The following is a 12,748-nucleotide window of genomic DNA, read 5'->3' as shown; positions in this document are numbered from 1 at the left end:
CGCATTGGTTCCGAACGTTGACGGTGGTGGTGAGTCCGGAGCGATTCTCTCGCGATCGTGGGCCACGAGGATCGAGGAAGTGGATCTCTCGCGATGACGGGTGTGTCAACGATCACCACCCGCACACGCGATGCACGTGGTTCACGAACGCCCCGACGCGACTTTAGCACCGAATTTTCGAGGTCATAACAAAACGACGGTCCTGCCGGCCGGTCGTTCGGCCATATTGGTCGTTCCTCTCTTTCTCTCGTTCTCTCCTCTCGGGTGCTACCAGCCCCTGGTCGTCTTTCTCCGATACTCGATGACCCATCTTTCTCGCACCCGAAGCGAAAATCAATGCGGACGCAACATGCGCTCTGACATCCCGCGACCGTGTGTACCGACGGGAGTTCTCTTTGAAAGGTCCTTTACCAGCTGGGTAACCTCGTCCTGGAGGATCATTGAACTGTTTTCATGTGTTTCACTTCGATTCAGAGAGAACGAAAAATCTTCATGTTTCTTGAATCCTGTTTAAAATCGTCTCGAGTCTGACATGACATTACAAGGTAAGGGATTAATGAACAAGAAATTGCAAGACAGTGCCCGCGGCCGGTACATCCCGAAAATTCAGGGGTGTATCGTGCGTGGAGAACAGGGTATCCGTCGGTAAAGGGTGGATAAAGGTAGGGTGGATGGGGAGAAAAATCGATGAACAGCTCGACGGAGGATACAGTTCGCTTAATTTTACTGGTGTACATTAGACTCTCGATAATTGATCATCTCGGGGCTGTAGAGGGCCAAATTTCTAGGAACTGATCAATTAACGAGCACCAATTACCCGCGCGACTTTCCCACCAGTCGCAACTGAATTACATGTCTCCGTTGTTTTAAAAGATATTAAACCGTTGATTTAACTCGAGAAATCAGGTACCCACTTGTTAAACGTGTTGTGCGTATTGGATCGGAACGGTGTAATCGTTATACGAGATCCACTAAATAAACGCGAACGTCGGTGGTCATGAATCGACGTTTTAATTGCGAACACACTGAATTACGAATGCGCCTTTTCGAGTTCCCTACTGGAGAAAGCAGGGAACGAGAGCGCCACGATGAAAGACGATTTAATGGGACACCCAGGGAGCAGCAAGCAGTAGCAGCGTACGTACGGTCGTCGAGCGAGTCATTAAAGCGGATCGAAGGTCTCTCGCGAGAAACGTCGTTACCAGTTGCTAAATTAATTATTTATCCTTGATGTCTTCGGGCCAGTTGGGCCGAGCGTTAACCAACGACACCCGGTGTCCCGTTAATTGAGCAGTCGGCCGTAATTGCTTAGACCGAGAATCGAGCCCAACGATCTAGAAGAGCAACAAACGCTGTCGTCGCGATCCAACTCTTTTACCGGCGTTTCGATCTTCTTTCGAATGAGTGTGTAATAATCTATCGAGAACAGTTTAACGGAGAAATAAACTAGTACGGTCTCGCGTTGATAGGGAGACCAGTTCGATCGTGAATAGAAAATCCCGCGATGTGTTACGAAATGTAGCGGAGGCAGTTCGATCGTAATGACACACACGCGATTATACAATAATAATTTATTCTCACCTTGTCCTCCGCCTCGTCGGCTCGCCCCTCCGCTTCTAACACCCGCTGCTCGAGCTCCGACAGCTGGAAAGAAAAAAACAGAATCGTTTATCGAACATTATACAGGCTGTCTCTCTCATTTTAAGCGTGACCCACCTGAATATCTGTTTTAATCTTGAAAACATAAAAAATATTTTATACGTAATTGGAATAGTATGTATTAAGTGGTATTCGAAACTTTTTATCTAGATAACGAATTTTTCCATCTCTGATACACTAACGTGGGACCATGAAAAGGTCCGTCGAAAAGCTGGCGCTGTTCGCCAATAATAAACAAGTAGATCGTAATGGGAATCAGCTCTCTCCTGGTTGAACAGTAGCCCCCGCCGGGGGGTGGTTCGGAGCCAGCCGGTACCCCGTATCGGAGAAGCATTCGAGGGCAGAGAAGGGGGACTACTTTCACGTCGTCTAATTTTCCTTCGAGTATACGGTGGAAGAAAAGTTTCATCAAACCTGGTTAAGTCCATACAGCCGACACACGTAGCGGCTACGGCTGACAAGAGTTTAATGGATACGTCCCATCGGACTTAAGCGGCTCCTCGAAGCCCCCTTGATCCGTCAAAGATTGTGGAAAGCTGAGGGAATTAATACGCAAATGGAGTGGCGAGGATTAACCGCCCTCCTCAGATTCTCGAGCTGGGGATTAACAAGTGCCTAAACCGTGAACTTTATACCGACGATTAGATTCTGATTGAATCGGGACATCGATAGCGTGGAAAAAAGGGTTAAAACTTTATCCCATACCATTCAATAAGATCTAATCCTCTGTGCCAAACCATGTTGGTCGCGCGAAAATGGTAAATACCCAATACTCCTATTAAATGGCCTCCACCAGCAGTCCAGACACGAGGCAAATCCACAAACCGCGAACCAATCGTGCAGAAATAACGGCGCGTTACATCCAACATTACGGTTTCTCTCCGTTTGGGCGTGGATGGACGGACCAGCAATCGGCCGCGCGTTTCGTCGTGTCAATTACCACCGAACGATGAATCGTTCCCTCGTTAACAGTGGCCCGTGGCGCGATAAATACTCTCGTTATTTGATCGGACGGCCAGGGCCCTTATTGCATAAACAGTTTCGACGCGGAATAAATTTCCGCCGAAAGGCCGACTACCGGTGGTGGTGGTGGTGGTGGTGGTGTGAGTGACGGAATTCCGGGCCGGGGGCAATAACGGTCGCGCGAATTCGCGCACACAGGCGTTTCACCAGCGACTTCGTTGGTGCGTAACACGCGCGCGCCCGCGCAGGCCGCCACTTGGTGATTAATTAAAACGGAGGTTAATATACGGGTCGAGGCTTGGCTTTAAGAGCAATTCATACTGTCCCCCGGGGGTCAACCACGGGGATACTTTTAAGCCGGTTCTCCGCTGGATCGAGGTGGAAAGAGTCAACGAGCGGTTGCCCAGGCTTAATGGGCCGACCCGCTAATTCCGAGGAGACTTAAATCACAGCCGCGGTGTCGCGTATCGGTGTTCTTCTTCTTATTACCTCCAACGAGTCACCACCTTCTGGGAATTTTCTGGGACTGTATGGACGTTCTTCGAGTAATTTTCCACATTGTATGGTATACAAGACTTGTTTAAGCGTTCAAAGGCGAATGGTTTTGATGCGTATGTGGGTTCGTTTGGACTCTCATACTATATGTATGTATATTATGTACGTCCGTCTGATATGCGATTTTTAACGAAAATTGCTCCGTGATCTGGCTGTCTTTGTAGTCGAATTAATGGAAACTAACTTGACGTTGAACGTGCTGGTCTGTGAAGGGGGTCGAGGAGTCCGCGTGTTTCGGAATTCCGCCCTTCTTTGCGAAGAAGACGGCTGAGAGTGGAACGTAGGCGATCCAGGGTGGAGAAACAGAGGGTGGAGTACACGAGGATCTCATCAGCGGAGGGCGCAGTTAGTAGCATCTGGCGTCGAGAGGGAGCGAAAGAAAAAAAAAGAAACCGGTAGAACGTATGAAAAGAATTGAGGGGCGGGGGGTGGTGCGAGTGTGGTGTGTGGTATATTGGAGGAAAGACGCAGAAACTGTTGCTTGTTACACGTAGGCGCGATTTCCCTCGGTGGAAGTCGAGAAGAAAAGGGACCTCTCTTGGTCCTCGAGCTGGAAGGGGGCGAGGAATGGTACATTAGCCGCGAACGGGATGCCAGAAGGATCTCTCAAACTGTCGTCAGTGGTTAAGCGCCATTCTCTTTCTTCCCCCTTGCGATTTGGTAACGACAACAGAGCGGTCTGGTCTGGCAATAAAGGCTTATGAAAATCGTGTGGCCCTTCGTTCAGGGGCCACACACCGGTGTCTCTGGACCGCGGAGGCAGCGGGCGGTGGAGGATTCTCGGTTCGTGAATACGCTTCGGCACCATGAATAGCTTAACAGAGAGAACGTTGCCTCGTGAATCTTTCAGCGGAAGTCAGAGTGGCTCACCGGAAGATCAAAGACGCCTGTTGGCTCGTTTCGCCCCCGTTCACGGACGTTACCTCCGAACGGACCGCGACGAAAGAAAGCGTTTCATCCTTGTTTGCCTCCGATCGTTGGAAAACGACATCGGGTGAATAACGCGTGGCGAAAGTTTACGTTCATGTCGGTGAAAAGAAACGAATTCGATCTAGTTTCGAAAGGAGACCGGGATCTTCGTTGTAAACCATATGTTCCCAATGCGGACGCTACATTTTCTTTATTTTCAATTTAGCTTTCAAAGATTCGGCGATTACATGCACGACTACGGAGCGGCGGCGATATTAATTAATAATAAGATTAACGATGAATATTAACGGTGTGTGTTTAAAATCTGGGTCACAGCGTCGAGGTGGTACGCGGATCCAACTGCCTCGACGTAATTCTTCTACTCGTATACCCCGGGTTTACTCCCTCGGGGGAAGAGCACGCTCGCCGTGCTTCGCTCTACCCTTTTCCGCTCGAAATAATTAATATACAAGGCACAGGAGAGCGATCCAGGAGGTGGGTTGGACGGGTGGGATTTCGGTCCAAGGGTCTACGGCCGCCACGCGGAAAACACCTCTTTCGGAGGGACCCGAGGAAACCCATGAAGTGTTAATGTGCCTACCCGTAAAGACCTTACACCCCCGGACCCACCATCCCTGGGCAAACCAGTTCATAAAAAATGCACAAAGTATACATATATACAACCGTGCGCCAGGTTTTCAGGTTGCTCTCGCTGCCACCTTCTCTTGAACCACCCCTCTTTTCGGGGGAGAACCATCGAATTTCCGGTGAATCGTGAAAACGCTCTCGGTATACCCAGATGAAGTAGATACGATAATTCTTCGCAAGATTCGGAAATATTTCATCCTCCTAGAACAGTGATGGGCAACCGGTCCCACTAGGGCATCCTGTCCGTACGGGGACAGCCGATGCGAGGTAGGGAACGTCACGACATATTTGTGTATTGGGATTTCGTGATACGTCCCGCACATTTTAATCTAAACTAAAGTATCACTCGTAACGGTGCCTTTATATTAAGTAGTATTATGTGTAAGTAGTATTTAATACGAACGAAAACTTTATTTCTTAAGTATTTATTCACGGGTGCGTTTACCGTATTCGTTTCCCACGTTTCCTGTTGTCGATCCAGCGCGAGACATTGAACACCGTTTCGCGTGGAACATTATCGAAGAAAAGAAAGGAACCCCGCCCTCTGTTCCATCGCGAAAAGAGAACTGCTGGATTCGCGTGTGTGCGCGCGAGACGGTTTTCCAGAAGAGAACACGAAATAACCAGGGACACACAGGCGTGTATCACGCGTAGACCGCACGGTTTTCCTCCCCCAAGTTCTTTTTCGCTCACGCGACAGGATCAGAGGCCCGCCATAAATTTTAGGTCCGGCAGAACGAGAAACGAAACTCAAGAAGGGCCACCATGGATGCTTTATGTTTCGTATCACGCGACCGACCGATAACATTAACGAACCAATCCCTGCCTTCGTGCTCTCTCTAGCCCGACGATTTTGCACCCTTCTGAACGTCAAGGGTGAAAGTTTATCGTTTTCGCCCCTCTTCCACCCTCCCCACGACGGCCAGTTCTTACACGGCCGCGCGACCAGCCCTCTTCTTTTCCTTCGCTCGATTCTTTTTCTTCTTCATCTTCTTCGTTTCCCGCACGAACGCGTTCGTTGCCCTCCACTATGTTTCCTCTAGTTGGCCCAGTTTTGTCCCCATTTTTCGCGTGGCGCCCCGCAGTGTTCATTAGACACGCTACGATTTTTTACGACGCGAGAACGTCACACCACCAACGGATAAGGATACGTGTTTATCGGCGACCACGCAATTATTGCCATCCCTCGTGCCTTTTAATTATCCCTCGCGTGTCCCTCCGTGGGAGCTCTGGTCGTTCGATCCTTCCTCTCGTGCATGTAGAATACCGTGGAATTTCACGATGTCACGATTAATTCTTTGTCTGGTACGGATCTCTGCTATAGCATTAATACAGTATATTAGTCCTAATACTACTCGTGAATGATCGAACATCCACGATCGAATCTGCATCGATTAAAACCTCTGACCGTTTACATTGATCGACAATTAATCCGTGTTATAAAGGTAACGTATGATACTTGCGTTTAGAGAAACATAGTTGTCGGAAACACGGGCGAGGCAACAATACGAAGGCTAGTTCCAGTTTTTCCATAGCTCGCGACCCGCAAAAGAGGAAATTGTCACTTTCGGGTATTTTACCGGGCGGTGACTCGCCCGACGTAGCGGGATGGGCTTTTCAAAGTTAAATCTAATTCAACTTCCAATTCCAAACTTCCACAATTTTCCCTTGAACCGTGTAGGCGGGAAGTTCGCGGGTGTCAAGAGAACTGTCGTCACCTCGGAGCAACAGAAAATTGCTTTAATCCACTTCTGGTTTGCCGGTAAACTTTCCGCTCCGGAGATCGATCGATCGTCCGGTACTCGTATTCTCCATCGACGGAAAAAAAATGCATCGATTCTCGTTAGACTTTTAGAGTCAGAGGATTCCGCCCTGGTTAACAGGTTGACTGCCACGGTGGTCACCGAGGATGAGGCGCTATTAACCGAAAAATCAATAACTCTATTTTTCGCGCGGTCGGCCAGCCGGTTTGCTCGCGAATTAATTTCCGACGATGCGAATTTCATTAGCGGTCGCGCGTTATATTCGCGGTGGACAGAACGGAAAAAGGATAACCAATGGTATTAATTCGTCGCGTTCCTATCGGCGGCCGGGACACAGGGAATCAATTATTCGGGACCTAACCAGCGATCATCGATGAACAATCCCAGGGTTGACCTTTCTACGCTCGGCGACACGGGAAACAAGGGACGATTTCGCGGTGAGAGGTAGACTGAACAAGACTAGTAATGGCAATAATTCGTTTTTGTTGCAGTGAAATTGCAGCAAGCAGTGTGTAGCATCGGAATGTGCACAAGAAGGAACTAAAAAAGGGTTGCACAGTTGTGAAAAGGTTTTAAAAGGTTGTTTCGATATAATTGAAAGTTAACCGAAATAACACTAAAATAGTAAATATATCTCTATACAGAGTGATTCACCTAACGCTACAATCCCAAAAAAGGTATACAACAATAATAGTAACATAGTGTAAACTACAGCACGATATTAGAGTTTAGGAATAGCAATCTTCTCAAGACTCCTTTCGCTGGACAACAGTAGGAATCACGGAAACGGGAGGGAAAACTGGCAGAAGCGGTCAACTTATTCGAACGAAATAACAGTCGAGAGAGAGAGGGAGAGAGAGAGAGAAAGAGAAAGAGGCGGGGGTTTTGCAAATCGAGCAGACAGGAAACGACAGTCAAGACACTTCGAGGGCTACGACGAACAGGAAAGAGACAGCTCCTCCTGGATGGAAAATAATTCCCCATCCTGGCTTGCGGTTGTCGGACGGTGCCGTACAAATTGCAATGGGAATTGGGCACGTAGTCACTCGACACACACACACACACACACACACACACACACACAGAGAGAGAGAGAGAGAGAGAGAGAGAGAGAGAGAGAGAGAGAGAGCCGGAAAACGACCGCGGGCTACATAGTTTCGGCTGTGTCACCGCCGCGATGCAATAACAATAACGACGATCGTACTAACAATGGCGGGACGACGACGAGATGACGGCGTTACCTGCGAGAGGGAGCCGATAACATAGCCTCGTCCGCGGGCCAATCGAGGCTACAGTAGGCGGGGGAATACGCGGGGATATTGGATGGGACACCGTGGAATCCCGTGATTTTTCGTCGTACGCCTATTTCTCACGGATGGTTTTCCTGTTTTGTTCGGCGACCGACCAACGCAGAGCTTTGTAAAACTGGCCGCGAATTTCCTACGAAATAACGTTGAAATATTCTGATTCGCAAAAATCGAATGGTGGCACCAGAGTCGATCGATTGTGACGAGAATACGTAGCCATACGGCAACAGTGGGAAAGAAAGGGTTAATAATATGTTGGAGAAATACAACGGAACGAAGCAGCAGCCACGAAGCGGCTTTCCGCAGGTTCGTATACCTCCAGGGTAATTGCACGAATTGAAATATGCAGGTCTGGCTCGTCTATAATCGACAAGCTGGGCACCACGACGACGAGAAAGTTCGCCACGCGACTAGCCACACCGCGTGTTCACGCGGAGTTTCGCGAACATCGCAGACGAATCGACCGCCGCCCGTCGCGTCCACGTAATTAGGTCCCGTGGGTACCGGAAGCAATTCCGAGTCAGACAAGACCGACCGTCCACGGGTTTCAGGGTCTGGGTTCGGTTCTACATTAGGTTCCTCGACGACGGAATATCGAAATCCAGTCGACGAATAAAATTAATCCACGGAACAGTAATTACCACGTTGACTGTCACAGTGAAAAAGGCCGTACGTAGCCAGACACACTTTTTTCGTGTCGGTCTTCTTTTCAATTATAATGCGATATTAATTTGACTATTGTTATTTTGGAAACGTAAAACGACGTAAAAGTGTTCGAAAAATGGGGATCTTGAGCGGTTTCACGATATTCTACACAAGAAATCGTTAAACGAAATATGGAAATAGATATATGGGTACCCGCATATAAGGGTTAAACGCGTAAAAGTAGTTGAAATAGTTGAAGAAAGCACGGTCGATTACCCGTTTGTTCTGGGATACGACACGATATATCATAATAAAACGTACAACGCGGTAAGAGGTGGCAACTGTTGAATCAATAACGCTATCGAAAACCTCAGTTTCGTTCGTGTTTCTCTTCTCGTCAACCGCGAGAAACGAGAACGCGATCGTTCGAAGTTGGTAGCGTAGGACAGAGATATATGTATAACGGAGACATTCAAGTTCCTCTGAACTTCGCTAACAATGCGGAACAGAAGTCTACGGAACATCTGTCGACAACCGAACGATCTACGATCCGTTCGACGAACTACCTGTCGCCTGGGTGTATACTCTCCGGGGACCTCGTTTACCGCGTTCGGAACGTCATGATTCGAACGTGTCAATCACTCCGGACAGCGGAAAGCACCATCGTAACCTATTTGGGGAGACGATGGTGAAGCTTCCAAACGATGAAATCCGACAGGGGAACAAATTTATTACTGGCAGAGATTAAAAATTAAATTACAACGCAGTATGAACTTCACTAATTCGCTGGGAAAAAGTACAAATTGTAGAAGATAAAGACACGAACGTCGTCGTCGGTAAGGAATAAATTTGCACTGGAAAGGTGACAGAAAAAGTCGGCTCAACGTTCAACTAGAACGAAAATTCAGTAAAATATTCCTCCCAGCGTGGAACGCTGCTAATTGCGTGGGAATTTAATTAACAACGACTTAGTTATTGCGGCTATCCGATCGTAACTCTGTCACCGGACACGCCGATAGTCCTCCCCTGTATCGATATATCGAAGGGTTCAGAGCTCTACTGGGAGAGGGTGTATCACCACCATACCCAGCCATACCCCACCCCTTTTATATACGCGTGCACTTAACCCTTGCAATTTTTAATTACGCCCGGAGTTGCGCCCGCAGTCGCGCAAGTTTTACGATAATTTGCGGCTATAATTCGTTCCGTGCCACGATCCCCCGTCCCCTATTGGGGGATTCACCGTGTTCCTTTTTTTTATCCGTTAACGAACCTCGAGACAGTGGCGCGCGATCGCAGGAGTAATCAAATGTTCGCCACGGGGGTTGAAAACCCGCAAAAATTCGCGGGCCGAGAAAGAGAGAGACAGTTTCCGTCGTGTGAACAAAATCAGAGAAAACTGTGGACACGTTGGACGAAACGTTCATCGAGACGCGCTGAATGAATCGTATTCGCGGCAGTAGCTTGTAATTTAACCCTGCTATTCTCCTTAGGTCTGTATGACCCGTGGCTGAGATAAATTCAGAAAGGAAGAGGGGAACCTCGACAAGAGAGTAACTAGTAAGTTAGGGTGAAAAAGGGGGTAAGGAGATGAATGTCTTAATCAATCGTTTCACGATGAGAATTAGACAAAGCGCATTATTGCTTAACCAATCTGGCTCCGTTAGCTAAAAAGACTTCGAACAATATTTCTGAAAGGTATACACGCTGTCTACCTTCGGTTAACTGTAGCCCCCTCCTTGGCGAAAGTGGATTACAACCGGTGGAAAATAATTAGGTAGACGTGGTCTGAAAGGTACACGCGTCCCTTGGATTCGTCGCGACCGTAATTTCCAGGCTGTTCTTTTCCGGGGGGGGGGGGGGATGTTAATACGTCGCGACTGGTTGGCTCGTTCCAATTGGGAGAATACGAACAACTTGGCTACGAAGAAAACCGCCACTGCAACTCTCGTTCGGAGGCATTCGAGGGAAGCCAACTGGAGTGTGTTCCACCTGATAAGCGACCTCTTTGTGCTCTGATAATTCAAATGGTAAACCAGCCATCCTCCCATTCGCAATGTTCGACGAGAGAAACCGTTCAGGCATGTTGGTTTCGCGTGAATAATGCCCAGGCTTTCTTCTGACGCGCGCGTTGCTACTGTTGGAAGAATCCTTTTTACACGAATAGATACCACGGAGCGGTAGAGGTCAAAGAGCGACGGAATATCGGAGATTGTAGTCGGATAGGCTGATGCTTTGTTGGCGTCGATGGAGAATCGGAAATATGTACACGATGCACGGTAACCGGAGCGTGCCTCTCATTTTTTTATTCCACGAATGATTCGATTCGATACGAATCACAGGATGCTCTTGTGTCTCGTTAACTGGTGAATATTTATTTTTACGAGAATCGAGCACCGGCAAAGTATATCTATACAGTCGCCTCGGAAAGTGAGTTAACCGTCTTCAACATTTTAACAAATGTATGAAAAATATTATATACATATGTGGTTTTTATTATCGAATAACTTTACCACCCCCGGTAAAAATCATTCTGAGCCGGTTAAAAACGCTTATCGGCCCGCGAATTGCCCGTTTCCAACAGATCCACGGGGGTATAGAAGGAGAAAGGAAGGGTCGGTGTAGGCCCGGAGGAGGTCGGAGGGAAGAACGACGTTCGAGAAATCGCTTAGGACCGGGGAACGATGGCTCTGCCGAGAGATAAAGAAAGAAGGTACCCCTGCCTTGTAATGCTCGTAACCCAGATGCGTCCCGTGTGTTTTATTGCCCCTTTTACGCGGCTCTCCGTAGCAGCACGCCCAGCCAAGGGGGTAGAGATGGGGAAGAATCGTTTCTTGTCGGCCGCGCGACCGCTGGACCAGCCCAGAAATCCAAGTAGGCTGGCATAAATTCCAGTCGTTTCCGCGATTTTTCATCCCCCACAATTCTTTATACGTTACATTTCATTAAGTAAAATAAATAAAACAGCTGTATTGGGGACTCTGGCAGTAATTGCGACATTTACCCTAGTTCCGTTAGTTGTTTTTTTAAATATAACTCTGTTTTTCGTATACATTGCGTACTATAACAATACTTATGTATTGTGATTAAAATGGAAACGAACTATTTTTTTCCTGGGGAATAGAGTCTATCTGTTTTCTAGAGAAATATTATTTTTCAACGCGATTTCAGACATGGCATACTTAGTTTGTTGTTATTCTAACCACAATCTACATACACAAGAATTGCAAATTTTAGGGTGGTTTTATAGTTACGCCATGTAGTGTATATCTGCACACTAGTTCTTAGTTTCGTATTACACAAATATTGTTTAGGAATCTTGACCAACGAATTACACGGTGGTTACCTGTATTACTTTTACGACTACTGTTATCGAGGGTCGAATGGCTGGAATTAATTTTTCGAAGATATTGATAAAAAGATCGGGACCTGGACCAGGCAACAGTGTTCGCCGTGGTGTAGCCAGAAGCGTCGGTCCGCGAGGATTTCAATTATTTTCAGGGCACGGTGCTGCTCTCGCCGGGTTGTTCACCAATACGGAAGGTGCGCGGCGCGGTAGCGGCAAGGCTTTCAAGGTCACCGGCACCTGTCCGTGCGCTCGCATGCCGGCTGGTTAGTAACCTGCCCAGGCACTTTCTCCGTTTCCCCGGCTGATACTATGCTTTTGTGGCACCGGCCTCAGCCACCCAGCCAGCCAGCCAGCCAGCCAGCCAGCCAGCCAGCCAGCCAGCCAGCCAACATCGCCTCGTTATGCATTTTTCAGCGGGCACCGGCCGCGGTTCTTGTCCTTGACTCTCCATACGCTAACCCTTTTGAAAGAGCCTTCTTTATCACGGTACCGCGTTAATTACGACAATTAAAATGGCCTCGAGCCACGCTGGACCTCCATTGAACTAGGCTCTTGCGAGTATAGGTGCTGTAGGAGTTTCATTAATATTTTACTTACAAGAATCGATATTCGATTGTTTTACCTAAGAGATCTCTGTCCTCGAAGAATTTCAAAGGGATATACGAAGCAGAGCTTTGGAATGGAATTAATATGCATCGAACCGTAGAAATTTCGAGAGGTGACTATCTACATTTATACCCGTCAGCAGTGAGACGGTGAAACGAACACGTGTTCTGGAAAAGCGAGACCGTTTTCTCGTACACTCGGTCTGATAACCCTTTGCACTGCTAATTCTTTTTCAATTTTCTGTCCAATCCCACTCTCTATTATTTTGGGAGTTTTATTTTAATAATTTCGTTTGTATTTTAACTACAATTCATAAGAATTGAAAATTTTAGTCAATACATACA

General features: G+C 47.7%; 1 protein-coding gene across 1 annotated transcript in view; it reads right to left on the bottom strand.

Moving 5' to 3' along the window:
- LOC107193616 (uncharacterized protein CG43867) overlaps positions 1-12,748 on the bottom strand; it is a 99,676-nt gene that overhangs the window by 13,838 nt on the left and 73,090 nt on the right. Inside the window, exon 3 of the mRNA XM_015583096.1 lies at positions 1,582-1,644. Coding sequence (XP_015438582.1) covers positions 1,582-1,644 — 63 coding nt within the window. The remainder of the gene's footprint in view (positions 1-1,581; positions 1,645-12,748) is intronic.

Source organism: Dufourea novaeangliae, unplaced genomic scaffold, assembly GCF_001272555.1.
Source record: "Dufourea novaeangliae isolate 0120121106 unplaced genomic scaffold, ASM127255v1 scaffold6, whole genome shotgun sequence".
NCBI classification, from domain to species: domain Eukaryota; kingdom Metazoa; phylum Arthropoda; class Insecta; order Hymenoptera; family Halictidae; genus Dufourea; species Dufourea novaeangliae.
The sequence above is the reverse complement of the archived record's forward strand: the minus strand, read 5'-3'. Positions and strand labels throughout refer to the sequence as shown.